General features: G+C 34.2%; 2 protein-coding genes across 2 annotated transcripts; one reads left to right on the top strand and one right to left on the bottom strand.

Annotated features, from left to right (window-relative positions):
* Positions 1-2867: 2867 nt before the first annotated feature.
* On the bottom strand, positions 2868-8763 carry LOC128231284 (TRMT1-like protein). Its single transcript, XM_052943909.1, has 8 exons — positions 8635-8763; positions 8087-8172; positions 7556-7799; positions 6564-6776; positions 6079-6269; positions 5553-5631; positions 4289-4825; positions 2868-3923 (listed from the first exon to the last, which is right to left on the bottom strand). The coding sequence occupies exons 1-8, from the start codon at positions 8721-8723 to the stop codon at positions 3779-3781; spliced, it is 1584 nt and encodes a 527-aa protein (XP_052799869.1). The 5' UTR covers positions 8724-8763; the 3' UTR covers positions 2868-3778.
* LOC128231285 (DNA polymerase delta subunit 4-like) lies at positions 8762-14750 on the top strand. Its single transcript, XM_052943910.1, has 4 exons — positions 8762-8957; positions 9746-9841; positions 10702-10813; positions 11660-14750. The coding sequence occupies exons 1-4, from the start codon at positions 8882-8884 to the stop codon at positions 11688-11690; spliced, it is 315 nt and encodes a 104-aa protein (XP_052799870.1). The 5' UTR covers positions 8762-8881; the 3' UTR covers positions 11691-14750.
* Positions 14751-15013: the final 263 nt, after the last annotated feature.

The following is a 15013-nucleotide window of genomic DNA, read 5'->3' as shown; positions in this document are numbered from 1 at the left end:
GATTGGGCAATCCGGTCTTATCAGGCTTTTAGAATCCGAATTGTCGGGAATCTCCTGCTAACTATAGTCACCCCCCCCCCCCACACACACACCTGCGGGCCAAACATCGATAGACAATATATGCCAGGAGCGGATCCAAGCTTTGACGTTCGAGGGGGCATAACCATTCAATTTGCGCCCCACCATTCAACTAGCGCCCCACCACCTAGAACCGAAATGTATTTGGTTAAAATGTTGACATGGAGTTAAGTCCGAAATAGTACATTGTGAACGTATTTTATTACGTTTTTCTCCTATATTAAAATAATAGGTAAAATCCCCCCCCCCCACCACCACCACCACGGATCCGGTTTTGCATGTGAATATCTCGTGGTGAAAACTAGCTATGCTGGAAGTTGTTTTTCCATCTTGCTCCGCAAAGTATTGAATAAAACTCCTATGCGTTCAGCAGACAATAGCTGTAAGGAATATCATAATTTGTAAGGTGAAAACTGTGAGCTCGGCCGGTAATTCATCGGTCACCGCTCAGGCCAGCTCAGCCGCCACCGACGATGACAATTCATGGAGAGAGAGGTCAGTCGTCACCTCTAATTACCACCGACGCCCCGGCGAGTCAATAACCCTAGAACCGACGTATCAACACATCATAGTTACAATCTAACCAGCGCTGGCCATGAAACGCCACGTAATTTTTACGACGAACAAAGACGATTGCCTTTCAATACGGGGTAAATAAACTTTGATGAAAGTTTCATGACTTATCACAGTTTTATGGCGAACAATGATGCCAGGTTTGGGGGGAGAACTTGTGAAGTCATCAGACTAGCTATATAGCATATCAGATTACGTTCATTGCTGGTTACCAAAAGCATGACACTTTTTATTACAGTTGTTGACGTAATCATTTTAAAATCGTTCTATAATCCAAAACAAGAATTTAATAACATGGGCAACAACAAAAGACCCTGATTTTTTATTGAAATCAGGGGCGGTTCCAGGATTCGACGTAAGAAATGGGAGGGGGGCAAATACGGGGGCGCCCGCCCCTCCCACAGGAACGAACAAATGAAGCTTTAAGTTTACGCCCCCTCCCCCCCCCCCCCCCTGCACACGGAAAATGGTTATTGTAGTTTAAAATGGTGGAATTGGGAGTTATATATATATGCATATTTTTATATATATGCATATTTTTTTTCTATAAAAATACACATAATCATGAAAAGATACATGAAAAGTTACATTGACTAGTGGAATTTGAAATCAACCTTACTTGTACGGTCATGATATATTCTGCGAATACAGGCAAGCTTGAACAGTCCAGCACGTATCATCGTGAGATGCGTGCATAATAAGTTTAAATGTTCGTGGATGATTCTAATGACAACATTAAAACAGGTTTAACACGAATCTAAAATCTTAAAAAAAAAAACATTAAAAAAAATTCAAAAAATATGTAGAGCCCATGTTTTTTTTCGACATGCTTGAGTTGTTTTACTGCCCTGGTACAGAAACACGTGCACAATACACGTGCTCTTCGCATCTTTTACTGGTGCGTGCAGAGCACGTGGTCGCTCTTACTTTGTTTGTAAACACTGAAGGTTAATTCAACTTCTTGGCGATTGATACGTTTCAGAAACTAAACATTCCATGAATCGAGGGCATAAAATACGAGTTAATTTGTATTTATATATCTATGGCAAACTGCTTCCTATATATACAAATGTACATGTATAACGCTCTAAGAAGAGCAACGAAAAAAACAGCTTTAGGTCAAATTTTCAAGTGATTAGTAAATTGCATTTTTGCAATTTGAAGTAATACAATGTTTTGTTTATAATTCATGTATATCACAAGACATAAAGGTTCAATACAGAATATATACATGTAGTGCAGCACCTGCAAACTTGAACAATAAATTGATTCGTATTGCCTTTGTTTGCGAGGGACTCAGAAATCTCATTATCTCAGCAATCGTTTGTGCAATTTTTACTAATTTCACATGAGCGCAACACTATGTTTTTTTATTAAGATATATCGCTGACGCATAAGAGATCCGTTCATAAAAAAATTGGATGACTAACTCCAGCAATGGTTTATAAATGAGTATTTTGACAACTGCTGAACAACGCCAGACAGAAAACTTTTAAACCCCTTTAATCAGTTTTTGATGACATTAGCTCAATTTCTCCTTTTTCAGTTGTATAGATTAAAGAATGAACGAAGTCGTACTGCAATTTGTTAGCACAATACAATGTTAAATGTCAGTGCATCCTACATGGATATACGATACAATCACGAGTTTTGTTAATTTCTTCATTAAAATTCCATGAAAATATTAATCAAATTGCACAAAGGTATTCTACACTTCTCAAGTTTTTCTGAATGCGCATAATTTGCAACTGGTAAGATCTAGCATAGAAGTGATCGTAAAGTTTTCTTACTCTATTTCGTTAATTGAAATGCAATTAAAATTTATTTAATTAAAATATTAAGATTTTCACAAATGCAAGGATCAACTTATATTACTCATATATCAAACGGATCACGTTTACTTAATTGAAAATTAATTTAACATACATGCACTCTTCAAATTGTTATTTTCTTTATTCGTGTTAATAGTGCAAGTATGTCGAGTGTATTTTTTTAAATTTAATCCAAACACCCTGAAGTGAAAACTAGAGACCTTTATTTTCTTTCATTTGAGCGAAATCTTATTTATTTGTACCAATTTTGCACCAAATAACTCTTCAACAATCGTGAGGTATATTTACCCATTATATGGCAGAGGCAAAGTAACTCAGGGGTTTTCTCAAAGTTACATTTTACAAAGGGGAGTAAAAGCTGCAATAACGATAAAATATCAAATCATGAGTTATTTTCTCTTTACTGGTAAATGGTATAAACAATATATCACTAAACTAAAGCAACAAAACAAATGAAGGACATACTATCACCACGGACCTATATATGGCTTTTAGGTCCGTGCTTTCATGTATATAATAGTATTACATACAGCATTGCAACACTTTATATTTATGTTGAATAAAATATGTTTGAACAAATTACATAGCACAAGTGTGTGGAGATAATACAGTTGACAATATTATAAAATTAACACTCATTTTATCATCTATTTTCAAATCACGGTTACCTAACATTTAATGTATACGTACAATTTTAATATGAACGTTCATGTAAAAGCGTGTGGGACATGAAATGGCACTTACAAATACTTCCATAAAATATTCTGCTTAGTTGAGGAAAGAGAACTATTTAAAGCCATCTACTTTAAAAAATGTCTAATTCTCCTTAGTCCTTGATTGTTAATGTTAAAGGTACTAGACACCAGATGGTCCCAAAATATAGTACTCCTCAAAACAAGTCTAGAATTACCAAAACGAACTAGTATGAGGCTGATAATACATCATTTTATGGAAGTTTTCGCCAATTATCTTTTTTTCTTGCAATGGTATCTATGGCATATGATGACTGTTGATTACCAGCATTCAATTTGGGACCAATCACAATCCTACTCCCAGATTAAACTCACACAATAGTCGCTATTAGCAGAAGCACTGCACTGATCCAATGTATTCAGGGCTTACTTTAAAGCTGAATTTTACATACAAATACAGCAAGGCTCCCTTAAAAAGAAATAAGCCCAGTGATAGAGTAAAAATTTGGGCCTGTTTACCAAACAGTCCAATTTCGATGACTCATCACAGTACCTCTACCATATTCATAGCATGTACATAAAGGAATTACAACAGCACACATTTTAGTCTTGTTTGCGCTCCATGGTGTGTTGGAGCACCTCTATGACCTGGCCAGAGGTGGCGTCCGTCCGTACAGCCTGGGTCTCAAAGTGGGTGCGACTCGCCCGGAACCCATGTTCTCTCAGGAGGATGACCACCTTCTCCAGCCTGTAAATGGGAAACATAGGTTTAAAAGTATGCAAGTTTACTTAATAGGCATCTAGGCCAAATTAACTGAGTAAATTAAATTAAAATATTGTAAGACTTATACAATTTATCCTAGGCATGTACCGGATAGTGAACTGTTTCTGCATGATGCTGCTTATTCCATAAGATGTTAAAAACTACCAAACATCAAAAACATTGCAGAGTTTTCATATAATACACTAAACATACATATACACACATATTCAAGTTTGAGCACATAAGTGAAAACTGAAACTATAAATAATAACCATTGATTTAAATAACATAATAAACAGCATGAACTAAAACAAAGTATGTAAAAAAGCACCAAATAAATATATTCTTACTTAGGGAATCCAGAAAATCTCTTCTTTTGCAGATCATAATAAAACAGTGGCATATCAGAGTGTTGCTTCATGCCACAGGAATCTTTAGCTGCTTCATCAAGCTTCCGCTTTTTTCTAACTGGGCCTTCATCGCTCGCTTTTCCTTCATCACCAACACTTAGTTTTTCCACATTAACACAACCAACATTAGATCCAGTTTTTACTGAATCACCTTCACCAGCCTTCCTTTGAGCCACTTGATCGCTTTTACCATCAGCGTCAGTTTGCAAACCAGCAGAATCTGAAGGTACACTTGTGAGTCTATTTCCCCCACACTGTTCCGTGTTTACAGTCTCACCCTTTCCATTTTTCGTTTCATCTGTCCGATCATCAGTTTTTTCTCTGGGCTGTAGGGCCCCACCCTGCATGTCCCGCCGGTCACATCGCGCTTCCACCAACACTGTGTTTAACACATTCATGTATGTCGGGCTGAGGTTGTTTTTTTTACATTCCTTCAGCAGATTCTCCAAGTAGTCAGTGTCGACCAGGTTCCCAAGCCTTCATCGAGAAGTTATAAGAAGTTCAGTTAATACTGAGAGAAGATATATAAGATTAGTATTTTATTGCTTTTTATTATTCTACTTTTAGTTCTATGACTTCTTAATTGTTTATTCATAAAAACAATAGTATATTCCAATGCTGACTGTTAAGGCTTCATTTAAGATTAACATGTGCCACTGTTTTTACATACTCTTTACATAAAATAAACTATAAAAATCAATTATTAATTTATTATAGATATAAATCATACTATATATTATAATTTAAGTTCAATTGAGAAAAGGATTATTATACCAGAGAAAGTTTGCAGATAATGAATGTAAAATCAAAACATTGAATATCTGAGAATTGCAGCTTAGGGCTATTCCATTTAAACATATAACCCGCAGGAGGAAGGCACTTTTAAATTATGCCACCCCCCTACAGAAGCAAATTTACCCTATTTGGGTCCAAATTAGCGAAAAAAGACTCCCACCTATATACTTTTAAAATAATTGCCTTCCCCCTGGGGGTTATATGTTTTACTGGAATAGCCCTTATCTGTGTATGAAAACACTTGGTCAGTGCTTGTATAAAAGTGATGTGTTGCTGAGTCATTTCAATAGCACGTGCATGTATTGAGAATAGTGAACCATGCAATAACCAATTGTTTTCCTACATTAACAAAACCTCAATTCTAAAACTTTCACTCCCTATACAAGAAATAAAGTTCAAAGTACACTACCACATGGGTCCAAGCAGTACGCCAGTTTTTCCAGGATTTTTTTCTTTGCAGCGGCACGACAGTAACTTGTATGGTTCCTCTGAAACAACAGACTTTGGATTGCAGCAAATCAAAAAGGGGCATAACTCAACCATTATTCAAGCCAGAGTTATTGGCCAAGCTATACGTAGGAACAAGCGTGCCAAGTTTCATAATATATCTTTAAATGGCTTTTGAACTATGGCAAAGTGTTTGCGCAATGACAAGGCCAGCGACTCAGTCACATAATCAAAGTTCATTAAATTTAATTGGTAATTCCTGATAAATCATTTAAATAAAGTAGGGTATAAGCCAGGTTATAAAAAAGACAGGTAGCTGCAAAGCCAAAAATTGAAAAACCCCAAAGTTTGGATTATGGCTGATTTCGATTTTGAATTTTGTATCTTTTGTGATACTTCATACATTTCTGTCACAAAGGAATCTTTTTTTTCTTTTTTTAAATGAATTTGATTGCCTTTTATTTTATACCTTCTGTTCTTATACATACCAACAGGTGAGTGTGTGTTTGGCATAGGAATTCGGTCTTGACACATGAGACAATGTAACACGTGTCCGCACTGGTCGAGGCACTTTAATGCTGACTGGTTGCTCTTTATAGCCCTGACGACCACCAAGAAGTAGTCACGGACGTCTAGGATGTAGAGGACCTGGATTCCACGCTGGTATCTAGCCGCACACCTAGCCATGTTAATGGAACATCAGGAATTGAGAATCAGTTAATACTCATCATCAGAAATAATTGGTCAAACCATTTATATTTTTTACGACAATATTTGATCATCCTTTTTGCAACAACAGAAAACACATTTGTTGCCAGAAAATAGATTTTGTTAATTTCCCATTTAAAGTCATTCATTCTAGTTTTTTAATTCAAAGCTCCATTCGGCTTATTCATTTCTTAAAATAAATCATAACTGGTTTCAATTCAATTTGAAGAGCAAGAAATCTTTTGTCACAGTCTTGAGGACTTACCTAGCTATATCGCCTATAAACACTCTGAGGGCCATTTCTCGGCAATACTCCGTCTTTTGTACGTACGCCTGGTACTGTCGCTGGATCAGGAGGGGAGAGCGGACACACTGACTGGCTAGGTCACTCGACTGGAAACACACAGTGCCGTTGTGTCGGAGATTTGCGAACACACTTCCTGTGTACAAACCAACACCCTGATTTGGATGGAGGTACCTGCATCACACACAACAATTATGTGAAGATCTCTTTCAACTGATTACAAGTACAGCTAAAACTCTTTAAAGAAGTTGTTAGGACCTCCAGAATACTTTGAGATAACGAACTTTCGATATAACCGAAATACAAAAAACAAAACCCAAATATTCGAAAAAAGTTTAACATAACCAAAACATAGAGATAACAGAGTTTGATATAGCGAGTTTCGACTGGAATAATAAATCACAATAAATTTGTTTAGGAAAAGCCTGGGAGACACAAGCAAGTGCCAATGCTTAGCTGCTTATGTAGCTACAATAATACACAGGAATTTTACTCTTTTGACCTTTTTTGTAGTTCCCAGATACATGAGAGGCTTTCAAGAGCACCTATGTTGTCTGCCGTTGTATTTTCAGTGGAAATCCTTCTCTTGCCCATGGGCAATGAAAAAAAATACCGCTATGGAACTACAATACATTTTTACTTTATTTTTCTTATCTGAGGTTGGAGTGAAAGGATCTAACATGGCCGCTCATGTAAGATAGGTTAATCCAAACCTTTGTGGTTGTTTTGCAGAAACGAGGAATGAGGTGCAGCTGGGATGCAACTATCTTACTCTCATGGCCATGAAAAATACTTATAGACCAGTTAAATATTGTTGTATGAGTGTTTCACAATATAGCTCTTCACCTGTTAACCTAAATATTCATGTGGCCAAGGGACATAACTTTTGATGATGTCTAAAACAAAAGCCTTGTTACAAAAACATCTTCAAAATGTAAAAAAGTCTGGCTTACATAAAACTAAATGCCTCCCTGTGTAAAACGGCTTGTATTGGTGCTGGGGTCACAAACACTTCAATTTCTTTCTGCTCTGTAATTGGCCAAATCCCTGGCACATGGTCTGCCTCCAGCAGCCAATCAGAAGCCTGGATACTTTTTGATTGACAGCTCTGTTTCAAAGTTTTTACATCATCTTTGTCAGCCATTATGATGTGGACGGCAGAGCCAAATTTCTTTTTCCAGTTGATTCCAACTTCACCTGCAAAAAAAATAAAAAAATCTATTGATTTATCGAACCATACATTTACCTTGAGTACAAAACAATATTTTATGTACATGAATTTATATGTCATTAAAATAGAATAAGAAGCAAGTGTAATTTCTTTATGAAAAATAATATATGACTTAAAAACTTAGGAGCTGCATTTAGATAAGCTCCTCATTCTTTCAAAACTTTAGGCAAGAATCATGACTGTCCGAGATCTAGTGTCCAACATCCTCTTCCCACCTGGTAAAGCCCAGGATGTGCTGTCCTACAATATTTACCATTTAACGATGGGGCATCGAGACAGATCAACATTTTCTCTTCATTTCTTTTCACCTCCATGCTCAGTGTGGCCAGCACCAGCTCCCTACAGAAATACATTACAGTTTAATGTAGTGGTCTTTATAAGCACAAGCCTGCAAGCCCTGTACTGGTAAAAAGGTTCAAGCTTGCTCAAATTCTTGATTTTATATAGCAGGGCTTTTTAAAAGAATTGCAATGGCTTGTTCGTTCAAAAGTCTTATTTCGATGACTGGATTATTGCATTTCGAAAAAGATAACAGTACACGCTTTAATTAAATTGAATTAGTAAATATTAATATGAGATTTCAAGACACAAAATAAATGAACAGCTTTTTTAAGGAAAAATTCAATGATTTGTCAATAGAAAAACCGGTTTACCAGGTAAACATACCTAATATTACAATCAAGCAATACCAATCCGAACAAAATCCATCCGAAATATAGTAGTACTTCCCATAGAAGGAAGTGATTTTCCATTATTTATGCTAAGAAAATAATCTCATGAACTTTAATCAACGTAACATACCTTAATTGTGTAATTCTTATGTCGTCAACGGCATTAACTGTCTTATTTTTCCCTTTTAATCCTGTTTTCAGTTCCGTGTTTCCAGCCATGGTGAAACTGATCGATTAATTCAATGAATCTGAAATCGAACGTTAGACGGTTGCACAACACAAACAGACGCTGAATTAGCATTTTCATTTTCTATATAACTTTATTTCAGGTGTCATGAGATAATATTATCAGTTTATTCCACACAAATCAAAATAAAATGTCTTCAAAAAATAGATTGATAACCTCTTCATACAGAACGACAAAACAATCAGGAAGTGAACGCAAATTTGCAAGTAAGATTGAGGTGTTCTGTTTACCTAGTAAATAGCATGGTTGATGTATTAATTATGAAACTGATATTGTGATAAAACGATGTCAAGTAAATATTTGCAATAGAAATTAATTGAAGGACTGTTATTTAATTTAGGGAATTTTGGACGTATTGGTTTTGCCTAATCAAAAATAACATTTTTTTTAACAAAATTTCAATACAGGACTTTTCTGATTGGGATTCTTCTAATCCCAAAGGAAGCAATTGCCATAAAAAAAAATCGTAAATGTATCGTATAAATAATCTGTCCACTACAACAGGAGGACATAAGAGGATTTGTCAGCAGTGGTGTCATAATTACACGATTTTATTCTACAAGTTCATGAAATTTGTTAGTACGCAAGCCTTTTTCGAATATTAAAGTTGGTTCCAATTAAGATAAATGATTCAGACAATAACCAGTTTGTCATTTAAACCACACATTTTGGCTTTCAGCCAGTTCTTTTTACTCTGTGTTTTTAATTTGAAAAATCCCAAAAGTATGCTTTTTTCACTAAAAGTAAAGTCATACATGTGATAATTTCTTGGGTCGATTCTGGGACACAAAGAATTTTAAAGCAGGTTTTGTTTGAAATATATAATGGTATAGTTATATTGGCACCTTTTACAAAAAAAAACTGTAAAAAGGCACTGTTAAAACATTGTACATATTTTTTTTTTGGCTTTTCTGTGACATATTTGAACAAAATGTACATATGTTATTTATTGTAGCTTAGCTGCTTTTACTTTTATTTTTTGTTTGCATTGTAGATGATGTTAAGCCATCAACAAGCAAGGATCAGTTCGAGCAGGACATGGTTGTGTTGAAGGAGTTTGACTTGAACTGGGAATATGGCCCCAGCATGGGTAAGTATAATGCATATAGATAAGTTTTATTTAGCGATTTCACTGATAAAAAGTCAGTTCATTATCATTTTATACATACCAAAAATAAAGATAACCTTTGCCTTGTTATTAATTAATGAGATAAGCACTCGACTAAGCTGGATTAAATTGTTTGAGAAATCAGCTCTACTGGGAAGAGTTAATTGGCTGGAATGGGTTGTTAGTTTGAATTTAATTTATCTTACAACTATTGTGAAGAAAGTTATTTTATGTTATGCTGAGTCACTCACATTGGCACAATGTAGCACGAGAGTGTGGTCTTGTGTTGTGGGGAAAACCTTGCATAAACCCACTTATTCAGCTTGGTGTCCACCAACCAAATTCACATGTGCCAAGGCTGGGAATCATACTAGGGTTGCCAAGGTGAGAAACATACATGCTCTCACCTCTGTGCTCACCGGACAACCTGTAGTAATAACTGTACAATGAGTAGTTAGAACCAAGTGCAAAATAATGTACAACAAGACGCTTATAAGCCTAAAAAACTAACTAGTTCCATATCAGATATACATTTAAAGCGTTTAAAATCACATTAATGTTCAATTTTAATGCTCCAAGAAATGGGCTATCAGTGGTTGAAATTAGCACAAGCCCGCAGGCCCTGCAGTGGTAAAATGCTATCCGGGCTTGCTCAAATTCTGGGTTTTATACAGCAGGGCTTGTTCAAAAAATTAATTACAAGCTGAAGCATTTGTATTCAAATTCAGGCATGTTCATCCAAAAGACTAATTTCGATGACTGGACTATGACTATAGCAAGGTATTTTTCCAATACCATCTTATTATTATATTTATGACTGTACATGTGTCATTTCTCACCAGGAATCACACGATTAGAGCGATGGAACAGAGCGGAGAAGCACGGGCTGAATCCTTCACCCAGGGTCCGCCAGATTGTGGAGGCCCACAGCGAGGATGAACAATACGTGCAATGGTGGGCATAATAATATTTATTTATAAATAAAATATAAATGTCAGTGTACATATGTTTACTGAATTCTCACAATGACATTACTTTAAATTTATTCAATCAAATTAATGCTTCTTTCTGGTTTCCTGGCTTACCCTTTTTAGGGAGATTAGTTAAACAAAAAACAATATAAATGTAGTTTTATGCTATAATATCATCATTCTTAGCTGTTTGGGTCCATTTTGGTGCATAGGAATTTCAACCCAAATTTGTGATGGTCCCATTTGATGGTCAATCAAGGGGTCATAGTTTCAATACCCGCCCCGGCTCAAAAAGCTCTTTCTGGACATTGCGATTCTTTACATTAAAGAACCAGAGTAACTCTAACCAGGATCACATTCTAACTGTGCACTGTGCCTGACAATCTAACATGACTGATACTCTCTCTCTCAGGCCATCGCCCATAGATTGTCCATTGATGTCGCAAAATAAACTTTAACACACGGCACCCAAATATTTTGAAAAGTCCAAGTCTAGATTCAAGCTGAGAAAGGCACTTTTATTAAATTACAAAAAAATCATCTTTAGTCCATTCATTTATCAAAATATAAATGTGAATAATTGTACAATTTCAATAAGGAATGTCATCAAAACTCAACTATAATTTGAAAGAAAGTTACTATGCAATGGAGATTTGCAGTATTGCCACTTTAGTCTGTACACAGACTTGAGACAGTTCGTAATCATGGTCCCTGGTCTTCTTTCGGAATGAAACCAGAAACTTATATAGATCTATTGTTTGCGCCTTATAGGGTAATTGTTTTTAGGTGGATTAACAAAGATATTACAACATAAAATTACATGTTTCAGCTTGTGGAATGACTACAAGAACCTTATCTGAAGAAAAGCACTTCTGCCATGTGTTAGCAACTTTTAAAGACATCTGCAATGTATCTGCAAATTTTTAAGACATCTGTCATGTATAAGGAAGGATTAAAGACATTACATCTCAAATTTACCAAAGAAATTGGATGAAAATTGGATGATTGGAGGAAAAATGATTCGACAACATAAAAATTAAGTGTTGGATTCGACATCAGAAAGGTGTTAAAAATGGTTAAATACTACATGTATATTCTTTAGCAGCACTATGCAATTGATGGTGTTAGTCGGAATACAGCTACATGTGGAGTAAACACTTTCTTTACCTTGTGACTGTATCTATTGAACAAACTCACCAACAAAAGAATTTCAGTTTAAACTCTAAATGTCTTCACATTAATTTTTATCATTTATTTCGTTCGAGAAATTGGGGGCGTTAACAATTATGATACTGCCATAAAAAAAATTAACAATGCTTTTGTAAATGATAACTGTTGACTGTTTTCAGTTTTATATTTATATTCTATTAATATTTTATTATTGTTTCGGCTGTTACTGTATGTTCTTTACCTGGAAAGGAGTTTTTGGAATGTTACTGTCCCCTGTTTTAGATTTTTATCTTACAAAATTTGCCATATTTTTAATGATAATTTTTTTGTCAGATTTTAAAACTGGTCAAAGATGATCCTTGATTTAAGTTTAACATTGTATTATGTCATTTTTAACTGTAACATTATAGTATTTCATTTTAAAGTTTAACATTGTACTATTTCATATTGAAGTTTAACATTGTTCTATTTCATTTTTCAAGTTTAACATTGTACTATTTATTTTTTAACATTACCATGGTACTATGTCACCAAATTTTTACTCAGGAAGTGCATTATTTGTTTAATATGTATAAAAGAAATCCAATGTTGACAATTGAAATGTTGAAATCTACTCACTCTTGCGTCTGTGTCGGCATCACACCTTGGTAATTAAGGTTTTGCATGTAAGCACATATCAGTCAATATCTCAGCGAAAACTTTGTTGTACTGCATTGAAACTTTATACTCTTAAGTTAGATAACTCTATTTGGCATAAAGTCAAAATTTTGCCCCTTAATTATTCAACTCAGAAATTCTAGTTAAGATTTTGCATGTTAGCACATATAAGTCAATAATTCTCAGCAACTACTTCATATATTACATTGAAACTTGATACAATCAAGAGAGATAACTCTATTTTGCATGTTATGCAATTAATTGCCGTTTATTATTTGAATTGGAATGTTATCTAATTTTACAGTGATCCATACATGTTTCGACAAAACTTTGCAATCCTTAGAATCAAAAGCTGTGGAATAGTCTAGCGCGCTGTCTCTATTAATTACTGCTCTTGTTATGTATGAAATTTAGGCCGCAATTTATAAATAATTTGTTTGGTCTTTCCTGCTGGACTTGCAAAAATACCTTGGGTTAGCCTCTCCAGTTGCCATATTTACTGCCTTCTAAAGGCTGTTTCTCCTTGCTAAAAATTAGTCCATTTTTCCCAAAATTTTATATTTTTTTCCCATCTGATTACTGTAGATTACGTTAATGAATAAAAAAAGAAATTAATTTCTTGAAATATAAACAAAATCTTGACAAAACTTACTCTTTCTTAGCAAAATGTTTGCATAAAAAAGTTACAACATGGATATTAACCATTATATTAGCTATTTTGGCCCAGGCGGTAAAAAATACCGGTAATTCAAAAAAAAAATCACTGAAACTATTAACTGGCCTTATGCCTGCAATTTATTGAGTTTCTATTATATTATGTTTATGTTTGTGATGTGCTTATCTAAGTCGGCCATATGTTGTTTCTTAAAGAAAATGATGTTGATCATACGTTTTTTTGTGGCACAATGTTTTCACAGATTGTAGCTTTTGTTAATGTTCTACTACTGTTGCTAAATTATATAAATTTTAGTATTGTTATCTTTTACCTAAACATGTTAGTTATTATGTCAAATATTGTACCTCAACTCTTTCCAAAACATTAATTATATCCAATCTTACATCTCAGCTCAGCCCAAAACGCAATTATTCTTATGTACAAATAGAACATCTCAGCTCAGTCCAAAATATGTTCATTAATACATCCAACTCAGTCCAAAACATGTTCATTATTTCATCCAACTCAGTCCAAAACATGTTCATCATTTTGTCCAGCTCAATCCAAAACATGTTTTTTACTACTTTCTACTCAGTCCAAAACATGTTTATTACTTCATTCAACTCAGTCCAAAACATGTTTATTATTTCATTCAACTCAGTCCAAAACATGTTTATTATTTCATTCAACTCAGTCCAAAACATGTTTATTATTTCATTCAACTCAGTCCAAAACATGTTTATTATTTCGTCCAACTCAGTCCAAAACATGTCTATTATTTCGTCCAACTCAATCCAAAACATGTTTATTATTTCGTCCAGCTTTCATACGATTACAAGTACTGATGCTCTTCAGTATGATAGAAAGTTTTCCTGATCAGGTTCAGAACAATATCTATTTTTTTGTGTGTTTTAGTATTTGGAAAGTAACATCCATAATTTTATTCTTAATGCATATGAACTTAAAGGGTTAAAACTTACTACAGGCATGTTGATTATCACATTTTTCTTTTCATTTCAGAACGTCCATGATTTAATTCTTTAATAATTTGAACGCCATTGTGTTAGTTTATTGTCCTATATACCATCAATGTTTTGTAGTTTAATTAGAGCCAAAAATAGAAAAAATAAATTGATATGAAGAATTAAGTTCTATCTTTTCTTTTGAATATGCCTTGCATGTTTCTGTATTAATCAAAAGTATTTTAGATTAAGGCATCTAAATTTGATTATGTCTTAGCTTCAAGATTGTGATAGCCTGATAGGGTAGTAATTTATTTGTTATACTGTTCTTAATCTTATTCTCTTCATGTTAAGCTGTTTTATTTTATACCTTGTTTGTTTTGTATTCACATTCAGATTGTTATATTTATAGGGATGTTGTTAGTGACAAGATTTGTTTTAAGGAAATCCATTTTATGTTAAATGCAAAATACTATGTTTTGTTGTTGTTGTTTTTAATTCAAATGACAGTCAAAATCAGTTGAAATTCCTCTGATTTATGTATATAATATTCATTTTCAAATACTCTTGATTTCAGCCATTTTTTGAGTATTTGGATAGTAAATTAACATAAAAAAAATTACTCAAACTCAGTATCTTTTAATAATCTTTATATCTTCAGTGTTTCTGCGTTACTTCATCATAAGTAGATAAATGAACAATCATAGAAAGGAAGTGATGTCGACATCATACACTGTTT

Source organism: Mya arenaria, chromosome 4 (assembly GCF_026914265.1).
Source record: "Mya arenaria isolate MELC-2E11 chromosome 4, ASM2691426v1".
NCBI lineage: Eukaryota > Metazoa > Mollusca > Bivalvia > Myida > Myidae > Mya > Mya arenaria.
Note: the sequence above shows the minus strand (reverse complement) of the source record. Positions and strands in the feature narration are given on the sequence as shown.

Excerpts from the sequence above, each read along its gene's own strand:
- LOC128231284 (XM_052943909.1), bottom strand. The coding sequence starts at position 8,723 with ATGGCTGGAAACACGGAACTGAAAACAGGATTAAAAGGGAAAAATAAG. Across the intron at positions 6,270-6,563 it reads TTTATAGGCGATATAGCTAG|GTGTGCGGCTAGATACCAGC; the intron begins GTAAGTCCTCAA and ends TAACATGGCTAG. Across the intron at positions 4,826-5,552 it reads GTACTGCTTGGACCCATGTG|GCTTGGGAACCTGGTCGACA; the intron begins GTAGTGTACTTT and ends TTCTCGATGAAG.
- LOC128231285 (XM_052943910.1), top strand. The coding sequence starts at position 8,882 with ATGTCTTCAAAAAATAGATTGATAACCTCTTCATACAGAACGACAAAA. Across the intron at positions 9,842-10,701 it reads GGAATATGGCCCCAGCATGG|GAATCACACGATTAGAGCGA; the intron begins GTAAGTATAATG and ends ATTTCTCACCAG. Across the intron at positions 10,814-11,659 it reads GATGAACAATACGTGCAATG|CTTGTGGAATGACTACAAGA; the intron begins GTGGGCATAATA and ends TACATGTTTCAG.